Below are 15,666 nucleotides of genomic sequence, written 5' to 3' on the forward strand. Positions count from 1 at the left end.
GCTACTTTCCATGAAAAAAAGAAGGATAACTCAGGGAAGAACAAGAATCCAGAAAGAGAACCAAGAGACACTAAGGATTAGTCAGGGAAATAAGAACTGGCAGCATTGCCTCCCTTTAGGAAGCAATGCTGGACAGATCTGTGAAAGTGAGAGAGCGGATTAATCCCAGTCCTTGAAATCTAATTGAGGAACTCTGACTACAGTTTTCCCAGTGGAATTCAGAACTGCCATGCACCACTGACTTCTTTTTACCTTTCATTTTTCCCTTTTTCAACAGGAATACCTATAGCTGTTGTCCTATGCCTGTCCCACAATTGTAAGTTGGGTGTACTGGATGCAAATAAATTGTCTCTTGTTTCATGAGTCCACAGATGGAGAGGAATTGTACCCCAGGAGTTGTACTTAATAGATACGACCAGGAGCCTCATCCTCACCTGGACCTGATTTAGATGATGAGGTTATGGGCTTTAAGTTGATGCTGCTATGGAATGAGACTTTGGAGGAGCTTTCGATGGGATGGGTGATTCTGCGTGTGGAAGGGACATGACCGTTAGAGGCCAGAAGGTGGATGAACTCCAAAGTGACTATTGAAAGTTAATGGGAAATGTGACTTGCTTCTAGTCAGTATAATATTGGCAAAGGTGACAGGATGTCACATCCTTGATAAAGTTACGTGGTGTAGAAAACGTGATAAAATGACATCCTCTTGATTAGGATGCTATAGGGCAAAAGTGATGGGCATTCACTCTGTGGTTATGTTTTGTTGCGTAAGACTTCGGGTTAGCATGCTTAGAGAGACTCTCCTTGTCTGCCTTTAAAGTTAACTTCATGTTGTCACAGGGCCTGTGACAGGGCAATGTGGCAGGAACTGCAGGTGACCTCTAAAACCTGAGTGGACCCTGGCCAGCAGCCCGCAGAAACAGGGACTTCGGAGCTCCCATCTTAGGTAGATGAAGTCTGCCCACTACCTGAATGAGCTTGGAAGTGGCTACTTCCCCAGTCAAGCCTCCAGGAGGGAATACAGCCTGGCCATACTTTGCAGCCTGTGAAACCCCAATTAGAGGAACAATTAGAGGAACAAGTTAAGTTGTGACTGGATTTCTGACCCACAGGAACCATAGGGAAATAAATGTGTGTTATTTCAACATAACATTTGTGATAATCTATTATGCATCATTAGAAAACCAATACAATCACTGATACCATTTTATTTGATTGTCATTCTCTTGACTCTTTTTATGTTATTTTGCAGTGCCCTTTGTTGCAATTTAATTTGAATGTTATTCATTTGTAATCTAGTCCTCAATTTTAATATGATTTTGTCTTTGATTTCCCCTTTATTTTATTTTTTTTAGTATTGTTTTTATTTTTCAATTACACTAGACACACAATATTATATTAGTTTCAGATGTGCAACATAGTGATTAGACATTTATATAACTTACAAGGTAATCCCCCGAATATGTCTAGTACCCACCTGACACCACACGTAGTTATTAGAATATTATTGCCTATATTCCCTCTGCTGTGCTTTACATCCCTGTGGCTGTTTTATAAAACCAATTTGGACTTCTTAATCCCTTGCCTTTTTTCACCCATCCTCCAAACCCCTTCCTGTCTAGTAACCATCAAAGTGTTCTCTGTATCGGTGAGTTTGTTTCTGTTTTGTTTGTTCATTTGTTTTGTTTTTCAGATTCCACATATACCATATTTTGCCATGTATAACACACACATTTTTGCCCAAATTTGTAAGGGAAAAATTATACATGGGTAGTACTAATTTTGCATCTATATAAATGTTTTTAATTTTTAAATTTATGCTCACGAGTTAAAAGTGTAACTCTAGAAATCAATAACAATATCCGTGTGCAAAATAATACCCTGGAATACAATAATCGGTTTTGTTGAATTTATGATGAACTTGCAACAACAAAGAGTTCTTGGCATTCTATGATGCATAAATATTGTAAATTTGTTACCAGAACATAAAATTTCTTGTACCTTTTTTCTGTTCCTGTCTTTTGTAATTATTTGTTACAAAAAATTTCTTGTACCATAATATGTTTAAAAAATGCTAAAGTTCCTTTATAATACAAAAAACAGGAATCTAAATGTAATCAAATAAAAATTTGAATGAAAAAATTAAAATGAGATTTTTTTTCTCTGAAAGTTTGAGTCAAAAACATGGGTGTACATTATACATGGCAAAATACGTAAGTGAGATCTTTCTCAGTCTGACTAATTTCACTTAGCATAATACCTTCTAGGTCCATCCATATTGTCACAAATGGTAAAGATATGTTCACAGCAACTCTATTTAAAATAGCCATGATGTGGAAGCAACTGAAATGCCTGTCAATAGACAATTGGGTAAAGAAAATGTGGTTAAAAAAAAAAGAAAAGAAAGAAGAAAATGTGGTACATATATACAATGGAATATTACTCTGCCATAAAAAAGAATGAAACAAAGAAATTTAACAGTAATAAAATTATATAGAATATATTCTTTGACAAAAGTAAGTTCAACTACATTAGAAAGTAATACCAAAATAACTAGATAATCCCCTAAATATATGGAAATTAATCAACACACTTCTAAATAAGTCATAGGTTAAAAAAAAGAAATTACAAAGGAAATTAGAAAAAATTTTAACTGAATGATAATAAAGCACAATATATCAAAATGTATGAAATACAGCTAAAGTAGTGCTTGAAGGGAATTAATTCCTTTGAATAAATACATTATAACTGAAGAAAAGTTAAAATCAGTGATCTGAGCAGACAAAATTAGAGCAGACATCAATGAGAAAATAACAAGATGGTTTTTGGAAAAGATTAATAAAATTGGTAAACACCCAGGAACACTAATCAAGAAAAGGAGAAATAAAAATTAGCAATAAGACAATGAAAGAGGGACTATCATTACAGATGTTACAGACATTAAAAGGATAAAAGAGGATATCATGAATCGCCTTATGCCAACTAATTCAGTAATTGTATTTACGTAGATAATTTAGTTTTAGAATATCAACAAATTATTAGGTAAAACTTAGCATTTTCATTTTACAGATGAGAATTCTGGGTTAAAATGATGTCCACAAATTGTCCAAAGTCAGTTGCTTAATATGAGAGTATTTTAATCCCAGTCTTTCTTATTAGAAAGTACATGTAGTATCTTTAGTTTCCTCCAGCCTCTGCTATTATGATAAAACATTAATAGCTGGTAGATTCTGTGACTATAAAGAAGTCATGGACTAATAATAAAACTAATAAAACTTAAATTTTAAAGCACTTCAAAATAGACAGACTTTTACTGTATCTATACGTCAATATAGTAACTTGAGTGGGGTTGTAAGATGTCTCAGAAAACGATCATTGATAGAAATAATAATGATCATTTAATATAATGTTCACTTTAATTACAACTTTCTAAATTAAATAAGTTTTCTAAAATGTGCTTCTAAATATTTGAGAATACTAAGAAATTGTTGGAAAATTTTACATGGTTTAACCATGCATCTTCTTCCACTAAACTACCAAGAGAAACTTTTTTTTGCCTTATCAGACAAAAGGCAATTTTCTGTTGCCAGTGTTATACTCATTCCTTTTACTGGAGTCAGTTTACTAATAAAGTTTACTAATAAAGCTACTATCCTGGCTCAGAAGCATCTAAAAGTGGTTAAATGGTATAATGAATAAATGAAACAGAGGGGCAGACAGAGAGTCAGAATACCAACTCTCCCCCCAATCTCCCCCAACATGTGCACATGCAGCGCGCGCGCGCGCGCGCGCGCGCGCACACACACACACACACACACACACACACACACACACACACACACACATACATTGTCTATTATCTGGTAGCAGGACTTTGCCTGGACCTCCTTTCATCCCATTTGACCTCTCAAACTGGGCTCTTGCAGTTTGATGGTATGTATTTAAAACTCCAGCTTCCTAAATGAATGAAAATGAATTTAAAAGAAAGGTAATTATAGGTGAAATCTAACGTCACTGCACACAAAGTGTTCAGTCTGCTGCTAAAATCGCAAGAGATTTCTGCAAGATATAATGTAGGTTAGAATGATATGAGGAAAAACCTGTGTTTTGTTGTGCAGAAAGTTGGAGGCATCATGGTAAATGGATAGATCCTGAACGGAACCAGAAATACCTTCAAGTTCATGGAGGCGTGTGTCAGGGGAACAGGGAAGCAGGAGACCGTCAGCAGCCTGAGATATCTCCACCAACCATTCTAGGGTAACTCTACACAGGTGTGTCACCCACACAGCACCTCACGGCCTATAAGTAACTGAGACAGTTCTCGTGGATGTGCACCCTGTTCACAAACTTCAGCTTAAGTTACACAACACCAGATGCAGACCACAGGAAGCAGAAAATGTCAGGATGAAGAACAGAGCAGCTGTTATCATGGTGCCTCTACATAATGTCACAACTCTACGTGTTACACATTTTTAAGCATTTTTAGAAATAAAGGTGCTTAAAATTATGATGCTTTTGAGAATATGAGTAAAGAACTTGCTTAATTAGAAGTACACGGATAGAAAAAAACAAGATGTTAATCGACTCCTACTAGTGGAGATCTTTTTGAGAACAGATCTAATCCAAAACATAGAAAGTAGACTCCCTGAAACCAGAATTATTTTCTATTTCGGTTTCTGCTGGATCCCAATCACCTGAAGCACAGCAGGTGTGGGGGGATGTGGAGCAGCTGTGTGGTGGGCATAGCTCAATAAGGACTTCCCAGAGGCAATAACAGTTAGGATTAATGCAAAGCTCACTGCAGCCTCCCCACGAGGTGACCCGGCAGCCCCCGGCTTTACAGCCCTCCTCTCACACACATTCTGTCAGACTGAACAGGGGTTTCTGTTCCTCTCCTCTCCGTCTCTAAAGGTTCCCTTTGTTCCATGGTGAATCTGAGCTCCTAGATAATTCAAAACAGAGGCGTTTTCCAGGCTACTCAAGGTCTCTTCGTAAAAGTGCTTCCGCTGGCAACTGAGGTGTCAGTTCAGGGAGTTCCTCTGATGGGCTGAGACGTGACGCAGCAGGGTTAGCTTAGGTTGGGGCTCCTCCTAAATGGTTTCTTCCCCTAGTTCTCCTCTTTAGATCATTTCTTTGCACAATTCTCATCACTGCTCCACTCAGAACAGCCACTTCCGGGGAGACCCTTGGAGGAGGATGACCATAAAACAAGCTGTGATTCTGGGGACCCTCACCCTGACCACCATGATGAGCCCCTCTGGAAGTGAAGACATTGTGGGTGAGTGCATAGTTGAGGGCTGTGGATTTAGAGTTGTGAAAAAGAATTGAGAAAACAGTGCATGAGTTTGTTGAGACTTAGTGGGCTATGAAACCCCAGTTCCCCTCAATCTGAATGCTTCTCTTTGTTTTCCCTCCCAGAAACCAAAACCTCAGCCCCAAATCTATGCTTAGTTCAGAGATAAAACTAAATATCATAATGTCCCCATATCATTGCTGTGTTCACCAAGAGCCTTATTCTCTTCCTATCAGAACCAACTAATACATCCTGGAGGTTTCTATAGCATTAATTTATTATATTCTCTAATATTAGATATATTTCTCCAAACACATTTCTTTGTCAGCAGTTTACGAGGCTATACTTCTAACCCACACTGAAATCTTTTTCAAAGCTATTACTTATGTTATCTATCTGGTTTCTTAGAGTGACCAGCTCCAAAAAATTTTGTGCCACAAATGAAGTAGCATGTCATTTTTTTGTTGTTGTTTCCAATGTAATTTATATTTTCCAGGTTTGGGCTCAGGAAGTGAGGAGGACAAATTTTATTGAACATCATTGTAATTGGAGAAATAAAATTAATTAGCTAATTGATACTGAGCAAGTCGATTCATTACCTTGATCTTCAGATTCCTCATATATAAAAATAATTGATTGACTCATTGTTCCAAGGAACATATAATAAAATAAAATAAGTATGCAGATGTGTATTTTTAAAAACAAAGAAGTATATAAATGCCAAAATATAGCATGAGTATTCTAAGTGTAACTTCACGTATGTTTGTTTCACAAAGTTGGGATAATGTGTGATGGAAAACCTAGGAACTTAAAATAGGTTAGTCTCAGTTTATCAACCCAAACTACCAGTCCTGTTACCTCTAGCCAGTAAAGCTCTAAAAAGAAGATAAGAACATTAAATATAAGGTTCTTTGGCCCTCTCTGCCTTTCCATTCCTTCCCTTCTTGACCTCTGGCTCATTCCACTGCATTTCAGTCTCCTGTCCAGACCTGTGTCCTGCTCTGTCACAGACAGTGGCAATAGTCATTGAAACCTAAAGCAAAAAGCCAAGCAAGTATGGGGAATATAATCAACAGTGTTGTAAAGATCATGCAGGTGCCAGATGGACACTGGACTTACCAGGGGAATCATGTCATAGACTGTGTAGATACCTGACCACTACGCTGTACACCTGAAGCTGAAGTAGAATAATATTGAATGTAAACTGTAATTAAATATTTAAACTAAAATTAAATATTTAAATTAAACTATAATTAAATGTTTATAATTAAATATATATACACACACGATGTAAAGTACAACATAGGGAATATAGTCAATGGTATTATAATAGCTATGTATGGTGTCAGCGGGGTACTAGACTTGGGGGGTTATCACTTTGTGAGGGGTGTAAATGTCTCATCATTATGTTGTTTTGTACACCTGAAACTAATGTATAAACTTAAACATTTTTTTAAATCAATAAACATATAAGTTTTTAAAATTAAAAAAACAAAAAGCCAAGCAAAAGGAAGTAGAAGAGAAAACTTACCTCTCAATAAGATAGATGAGACAGAAATGGAGACTGACATCAGACAATGCCAAATATAAACCTATACTATACGGAACACAGTTTCTTATGCTTTCTGTTTAATAAAGCTTTTCCCCTGCCCTGAATATCCTACCTTCCCATCCTTATCTTCATGCTCTGGAATGATCGGTCACTCATCAGCCGACCACGTGGGCACTTATGGCACAAACGTGTACCAGACGTACGGCGCCTTTGGCCAGTTTACGTATGAATTTGATGGAGATGAGCTGTTCTACGTGGATCTGGAAAAAATGGAAACTGTGTGGCGGCTGCCCGAGTTTAGCAATTTTACCAAGTTTGAAACTCAAAGTGCCCTGAGAAATATTGTTGTGGCAAAAAGAAATTTGGACATCTTGATAAAAAATTCCAACTTTACCCCTGCCACCAATGGTAAGTGTCCACAGTGTGCCTCTCTTCACTGCATCTACCACATGTTCCAGGCTCGTCTCCTTCTTCCCAGGATAGCTACTCTTCCCAGCATACTGTAAGTTCTTCCACCTTTCTATTTCATTTCCTGGTAAATACCCAGGCCCCATCGTGTCCATTTAATCATTACATATCTCTCCTCTAGGCTCCATGAGATACTACTTGTACTCTTATAAGAGGATGTTCCCAGCCTCTTGGCCTAAGAAGCACACACACACACACACACACACACACACACACACACACACACTATGCCTTGTGGATTCCCAAAGAGAGGAAAGTGTTCTAAGCTTCATAGTGATTCAAAAGAAGAGGACAGTTCAAAAGAGAATTCACAAGACAGTTCAGAATGTGCAGATAAAAGATCACAGCACCCCTTCTGAAGTCACAATAGATAACATAAAGCTTCCTCATTCGGAAGATGGAAAAGGCAAGGTAGAAGTTTGGACAGTCTTGCCAGTCAACAAAGAAATAGTGAAATAAATGATCTAAGAAACAGGTGGGAAAACAGGGGGAGGCTGTTGCTTACATAAAATGAGTCTGAAAGGACATGTCTTGCTAACAATTGGGGAATTGTGAACGGGAGGGCTCCCCTAAACAGACTAAGAAACTCAAGGCACGGTCATCAGAAATTCAAATCAGTATTTGGTCCTCGTTGTAGAAATCCCTGAAGTGGCCGTGTTTCCCAAATCTTCTGTGACCCTGGGTATTCCCAACACCCTCATCTGCCTGGTGGACAACATCTTTCCTCCTGTGATCAACATCACTTGGTTTTACAATGGCCGCTCAGTTGCAGAAGGTGTTGCTGAGACCACCTTCTACCCCAAGAGTGACCACTCTTTCCTCAAGCTCAGTTATCTCACTTTTCTTCCATCCCCCGACGATTTCTACGACTGCAGAGTAGAGCACTGGGGCCTGGACCAGCCGCTCCTCACGCACTGGGGTATGTTAAATCCCGTCATTGCTTCTATACCCTCTGATTCTATCCCAAGACCACATTGTCTTGCCTTATCGCCCTTGACCCCCCAGGGCCACAACTTTATTTCTCACAATTGCAAAGTTTTCCAATAATTGACTTAATTCTTCTCTCAAAATCAAGGTGTCTTGTGCATTTCCAAACACACACATCTTTCTCCACTTCGACGACCCTCCATACAGTGTGCTTTGACCCTGTAAGTTTCCTTTTTCTCAGAGCCTGAGATTCCAACCCCCATGTCAGAGTTGACAGAGACTGTGGTCTGCGCCCTGGGGCTGGCCGTGGGCCTCGTGGGCATCGTGGTGGGGACCGTCCTAATCATCCGAGTCCTCCGTTCGGGTGGTGCCTCTGGACGCCGAAGGACCACATGAGTCGTGGCTTAGAAAATGGGAAGGTAAGAATCAGCTGTATCAGATCTGGAATGATGTTTCTGCAGGTAACGAAGTCTAGGGGGAGGATTGGTATCCAGGACACAGAAATGGGTTTGAAAACTGGGCACATGGGAGAGTGGGTTGACCTTGGGACAGGAGCAGAAGACCCATCAGTCTCATGCTGTTTCCTATTTCAGGTAATCAGTCGTTACCAAAAGAAGAGCAGTGGTTCAGACTCTAGTTCCCTTTCTTGGCCTTGGTATATGACTTAGACCTGCTCCCTGTTCCTCTTCCTCATATTTCCTTCCACAGCCTTCTCGCCTCCCTACTTGTGGAGAAGTTTTCCTTCAGAGATTCCTTATGGATTCTTCCAACTTAGTCTTTATTTATCACCTACCTTTCAGAGAAAGACCTGGACATCCCACCCAGCCACCTAGTTCTTAGTCATTGTAATTCAATATCTGTGCTAAAGAGAAATAAATCTCTTTCTGGGGCACCTTTGTTTACAGCTACATTTTCTCTTTTTGCTAGGGCTAATTCAGGTCATATATTAGAAAGGGAGATCTTATACTGGAATGTTAGCAGATGTCTCAGCTCCTTTCAACCTCGCTCTCAGGTCATGTTAATATCACAAAAGTGTCCAAATAATATTGCAACGCAATGAATGTGTGTGTTTTTTCCTTTCTGTGCCTCCATTTTACTCTCTCTCTCCTTACCCATTTAGATGTCAGTGAGGATGGTGCGAACTTTCTCCCCTCAGTGTAGTGTTTTTATGTCTAAAATGCAAAAACAGGGAAAAGGACAGTGTTTAGGTTTTTAATGTTAAAATAGAATTCTAAAATCTATAGAAAAGACAATAAATTGAAGTAAAGTATTTTAAACATAAAAATTGGATTTTGAAAATAAAAAGTGGAAAATTTTAGCATAACTATTAGATTTGTGACACATGCAGAATGATCTGAGAGGTTGCCTCCCCACTTTCTTCCCCAGATGAGGTAGAAACTCTCTAGGTTGGGAAGAGACAGAAGTCAGAAGTGAGAACAAGAACATGAGATAATGCTGTGTGTATCTTGGAAAGTGCCCCACACTCAGCTCTGATTTGGGTTAATATCAAGGAGAAAGGAGAAATGGAGGTCATTGCCTGACCAAAGGGCCTACAACAGAGGCAGCTAGAGCCTCACTCCTCTGTAGGCACCATTTGACAACAGTATAAATACAATTTAAATTCACTCCACGCTCAAGCTCAAAAATATGTTTATTGGCACAATTTTTAATTTGGATTGTTTTTATTGTATGAGACTTTGTAGATTAACTGAAATTTCAATAATATATTAATACCACAATATTTCAAATGTACATACAGTGTAATCCTTTAGTATTTACAAAATGGACTGTTGAGAGGACCCACGAGGTAATACATATGAAACACTTGAGCCTAACATGTGGCACACAGTAAGCCCCAAATATATGTTAACTGTGAGTATGATTTATATTATCTGGACTTGAAAATCTGGGGACCAATTTTAGTCCATGCTAAGAAGTCTTTTTGCTTAAACCGGTTAGTCTTACATATCTTTACACCAACTCTAGGTATTGGGCATTCTTATCTTTCTTTTTAAAATTTTTTTATTTATTAGTTTCAGGTTGTAATCTATCTATCTATCTATCTATATATATATTTATATTTACAGGATAGCATAAGAATTAGAATCAATGGAACTGTAACATCTATATACTGTGTCAGAGGGGTAGTAGATTGGGGGAGGGGTTATCACTTTGTGAGGGGTATAAATGTCTAACTATTGCATTGTTTTGTACATCTTTCTTTCTTTCTTTCTATCTTTCTTGTCTTCTTTCTTATTTTACTGTGGTAAAATATGCAGAACATAAAATTTACCATTTTTACCATTATTTTATTTTATTTTTATTGATGTTTTATTAGTTTCAGGTATGCAAAACAACATAATGATTAGACATTTATAGACCTCACACAGTAATAATCCCAGTAAACCTAATTACCCATCTGACACTATACTTAGTTATCAGAATATTGATTATGTTCCTTATGCTATACTATATATTCCCGTGGCTATTTTTAAAAATTATGTTGACATGCAATATTATTTTATATTAGTTCTAGATGTAGTGATCACTTCATAAATTATATAGATGTCTAACCATTTTAACCATTTTTAAGTGTATAGTTTGACCTTAAGTACATTCACATTGTTGTGCAACCATCACCACCATCCAGCTCCAAAACATTTTTGTCATCCCAAACTGAAACTCTGTACCCATTAAATAATAACTCCCCATTTCAAAGTCCCTCCTTTGACAATTTAAGTTACCTCATATGAGTGGAATCGCACAATATTTGTCCTTATGTGACTGGTTTATTTCAATTAGCATAATGTGTTCAAGATTCATCCATGTTGTAGCATGTGTCAGATTTTCCTTCCTTTATAAAGTTGAATAATATTTCACTGTACATGTACACCACATTTTGTTCATCCAGTCATCTATCAATATACATTTGAGTTGCTTCCACCTTTGGCTCTTGTGGATAATGTTGATGAACAAATATCTGTTCAAGTCCCTGCTTTCAATCTTTTAGAGAATATAGATATATATATGTGTGTATGTATATATATATATATATATATATATATATATATATATACGTATGTATATATGTGTGTGTGTGTGTGTATATATATATATATATATATATATATATATATATATTTCCAATTGCTAGATCACATGGTAATTCTATGTTTAAGTTTTTGAAGAACCACCAGACTGTTTTCCACAGTGGCGGCACCATTTTACATTCCCATCAGCAATGCACAAAGTTTCCAATTTTTCTACACGCATGCCAACACTGATACTTCCTGAGTATTTTATAATAACCATCCTAATGTGTGTGTATAACCACACATAAGGAAACGGTGCATCTCATAAACAAAAATATCAAAAGAAACAAACAAACCAATAAATAAAACTTTTATTTATATAAAATTCAAAACCATGCACACATAAGAAAAATAAGGAAATAATTTTCACAAATTTAGAGTAATATCTTCCTCTTAAGGGAAAGGATGGTAAGTAGATGGTGCACGTAGAGTGCTTCTAGAAGGCTGCCTGTATTCCATTTTTTTAACCTGTGTAGGTAATTATTTGCATATGTATATATATATATATGTGTGTGTGTGTACATATATATACGTATACATATATATATGTATGCAACTCTCACTACATAAATTATATGTTACTGTAAAAGAATACTACTATTAAATCCCTGATTATGAAAATCTTATTCTCAAGTCATGAGCTAAAGAATAGTATACATATCCAGGTCAGGAAATGTAAGTCCAATTTACTGCGGAAAACTTATACTTTAAGGTAAATGATGTGTTTAAGCTTAAAAGAAGTGAAAACCTCTTATATTATTATAAATTTAAAATCCTATGCCTTCCCAGAATGTGATTTTATGAGGAAAATAATTGTTGCTAAGGATTATGGTGATTCTTACTCATACCATCCTCATTAAAGGACCTCCAATCTAAGTTCAAAATAAAAAGTTTACATGAAGCATGTATTATATGGACAGGAAATAGAAAATAGTAAATATCTTCTGTTGAATGGTGGGACTCCTTCTTTTAAAATGTCTCATGGTGGCGAAGCCTCAAAAACGTACATCAACAGAGATGTTAGAGCAAGTTGCAAATGCCAAGCTTAGTAAAGACCTGAAACTGGAAGTGGCAGACCGCATGTATATGACACAAAGCAAGACAAAAGGGAAGAGGTAAGCACTTCATGGAAAAGTAAAAACCTTAAAAATAAAAAGAGAGAGGGGAAGTGAATCATTGGTATAGCAAGTTTCTGAAAGTAACTTAAGTTAGAAGTAATAGAATTAGAAATAATGAATGAGGCTTTTGTACCCTGCAGAAGACCTATGTTTGGTTCAGATTTCACTCATGCAGATATGCATTGTAAAAGAGTGAATGTTGAAGTGTAGTTTTGGGTAGCTTGATCAGAATAATTTTCTCTTGAATGTTACATTGCCCCCCCAAGAAAAAACTAAAAGAATTATCTAGATCTAAACAAATTGTTTTTTTCTGCATTATAAAATTGTGAAAGAAGGTATTTGCACATGTCAATAAAGGAACATAGAAAGAGTTGGTAGTTACTACCGTGTTTCCCTGAAAATAAGACCTAGCCGGGCAATCAGCTCTAATGTGTCTTTTGGAGCAAAAATTAATATAAGACCCGGTATTATATATTATATTATATTATATTATATTATATTATATTATATTATATTATATTATAAGACCCAGTCTTATTTTACTATAATTATCTTATATTAATTTTCTTATATTACTTATCTTATATTAATTTTTGCTCCAAAAGATGCATTAGAGCTGATTGTCCAGCTAGGTCTTATTTTCGGGGAAACACAATACTATACTTTCAGACTTTGTTTCAGTGTTCTGTTAACAATATAAATGGATGTTGAATAAGCCATGTAAAGAAATAATTTTAAGAACCCCATAATATTTGAAAACTACTAGATTAATTTCTGTTCTTTCTAAATTTACAGGGAAATAAATCTTACTGGAAATCTGTTACTGTTTTTGAGATAATAGAGAAAAATTGAAGTGTAGTCTAAGGTGAACAACTATAGGTCCACATTCTTGGTGAAACATGAAAAACACAATTTTGGGGTCCTTTTGCATGTAACTTGGCTCTTGACAAAGATTACACACATTGTTTGTCTTAATTGGGTTCCCCTAAAAGCAAAGTCTAAGACAAAGGCTTGGGTACAGATGGTTTAATTGGAGATGGCCTAGGGAATAGGAGGGATGGAATAGGAAGAGTGAAAGAGGAAAGGAGAAAGGACAACAAAATAAAGATGTGTTACTAAGATTACTACTGGTGAAGAATGGAGACTCCATTTTACTGAGACAGCCTGCATAGCAAACACAATACCTTCCATAAATGTTCATCTAAAGGAAGAGTTTTAACCGCTTATCTACTCTCTCCTACTCCCCACTGGTTGAGGGTGGCCCCTGGGGTCATTAGTTCCCCTAAGTTTTCAGGCTCCACTTTACCATAAGCCAAGTCGTTGCCTTATAGCTGCCAAACCGTTTTTTCCCCCACGCTCTTCCCAGGATACCACAAGGGAGTGCTTCAGCAAACTGCGGCTCGATGGCAAGTTGTCGATAAAGCTCCCTTGAGGGGATGTCTCAGCAAACTGAGACCCGATGGAATAATATCAGTCCCTCCCATTTAATGGATCCCCTGGAGTTCTGTGAGTGTGTGAAGCCACAGTACGTGCTGGAGCACAATGGGGACTTTCAGAAAGACAGCCAGCAGGCTACATAACACACAGATCTTGAGATTAACAATCGTTTACTCCTCAGAAGTTAACCAATAAAAGCCATGTGTTGGCCGGATTTGAGGCTCAGTCCTTGAGGCTGGAGTCCCTTGGCCCCGCTTGCACCCTATTCTTGGCTACTGTCTTTCTTAACCCTGTGCTGCCCTTCTCGCTTCCCACAGCTCTTGTCCTGCAGGACGCGACACCAAGTGAGCTTCTTTAACACTAGAAATGGCTCTGAGTAGCAAGAAAAAAACATGCTTGAGGGAGGACAATGTCAATACAAGATGAGTCTGAATTTTCTCATAACTTTCTCCTGAAGATATGCTGAAATCAGAGTTGAGCCAAAGTGATATGACTCAGATACCAGATTCCACCCCTCGTACTGCTAAGACCCAATGACAGCCCTCATTAAGTCCGCTGTGTCACTTACTCTTTAACCTCTTGGGTGATTGCAAACACTATAAAAGACATAACAAAGAGGTTTAGTGGAACAAGTTCCAATCCCTGCTAGCCACAGGCTACAATTGATATTCATCATCTCTCATTTTAGCTTTCCCTCTCGCTAGGTCAGCACATTAACTAGTCTAACATGTTTTCTTAATAGGGTAATACATGTTTTCATCACTTAGAAGACTGAGACGTTAGTTGCCTTGCCTTGTCAGGCCATTATTGTCATAATTGCCTATTTGCAGTTATGATTGGTCATGGGTCAAAACACACCAGTGAATCCCCCAAATTCTAGACCTACTCCTCTCTGTGTCCATTCTATAGCGGCAACCCAAATTCTGAGTCAATTACTCCTAACAATATATTAATTTATCTTCTTTGCCCACCATGATAGAAATGGTCTGATGCAATCAATCAACTTGCTGCCAAACTGTGGCCTGGTCTTCTTGAGAAATTGTACCCTAGTAATGTCTCAGTGACCCTATACTTTTGACACTTTAGTCATTCAGAAGCAACAGTAGTTAGATGAACTTTGGTCCCTGAATAACCTTAGTCCTTGTTACATGCCTATTGTCTCCATAGACTTATTGAGCAAGCACCAGGGTGCCCAAAGAGAAATGCTGGCTGACGTACACCAGTTGAGTCATTCTACCCACCTGGTTATTCACTGTATCCTCTGCAGAGGATACTCTCTGCTGAGCATTCGCAGGGAAACAAATTCATACACTTTATGTTCACTCTCATGCCAATATCCCCAGGCCTGATCCCCAGACCTTTTCATCTCAAATCTCATCTTGCTCTTTCCAAGTGCTGGTCTAAATAGCCAAGCCATTTTCCACTGTCCACAAGTCCATGTATAAGTTTACCTTAAGCCACTTCTCTCTGAATGCAAAGTGAACTACCAGTTGAAGTTCTTGCAATTATCCCACTGGTCAGTGTTAAAGAAAAATTGCACCGGACTAGATAAGCAAACAGAAGCTGATTTTATCCTTATACTATTGCCAGTAGAAGGGGAGAGGGGGGGAGCACAGACCATGTGTGCATACTCAACTCCCCCGGAAAGGGGGGCAGGAGAGTTTTTAAAAGCTGACGATGAGGGATCTTAGGCCACCTGTGTTTGCTAATTGGCTTTACACAAAGGGAAAGTAAACTTTCTCCCATCTTTATGACAGAAGATAATTTAACAACTTGGAG

General features: G+C 37.7%; 1 protein-coding gene across 2 annotated transcripts; it reads left to right on the forward strand.

The window, feature by feature from the left end:
* The first annotated feature begins 5,149 nt into the window (after nucleotides 1–5,149).
* Nucleotides 5,150–14,031, forward strand: LOC117016884 (HLA class II histocompatibility antigen, DQ alpha 2 chain-like). Of its 2 annotated transcripts, none has more exons than XM_033096681.1 (5): nucleotides 5,150–5,278; nucleotides 7,005–7,253; nucleotides 7,951–8,232; nucleotides 8,482–8,659; nucleotides 13,817–14,031. In XM_033096681.1, exons 1-4 carry the CDS (start codon nucleotides 5,197–5,199, stop codon nucleotides 8,634–8,636), a joined length of 768 nt encoding a protein of 255 aa, XP_032952572.1. In that variant the 5' UTR covers nucleotides 5,150–5,196; the 3' UTR covers nucleotides 8,637–8,659; nucleotides 13,817–14,031. The 2 variants fall into 2 exon arrangements, with proteins under 2 accessions (XP_032952572.1, XP_032952581.1); XM_033096690.1 differs by lacking the exon at nucleotides 13,817–14,031 and adding an exon at nucleotides 8,834–9,119.
* Nucleotides 14,032–15,666: the final 1,635 nt, after the last annotated feature.

The sequence above is a fragment of the Rhinolophus ferrumequinum genome, chromosome 3, assembly GCF_004115265.2.
Source record: "Rhinolophus ferrumequinum isolate MPI-CBG mRhiFer1 chromosome 3, mRhiFer1_v1.p, whole genome shotgun sequence".
Classification (NCBI taxonomy): Eukaryota; Metazoa; Chordata; class Mammalia; order Chiroptera; family Rhinolophidae; genus Rhinolophus; species Rhinolophus ferrumequinum.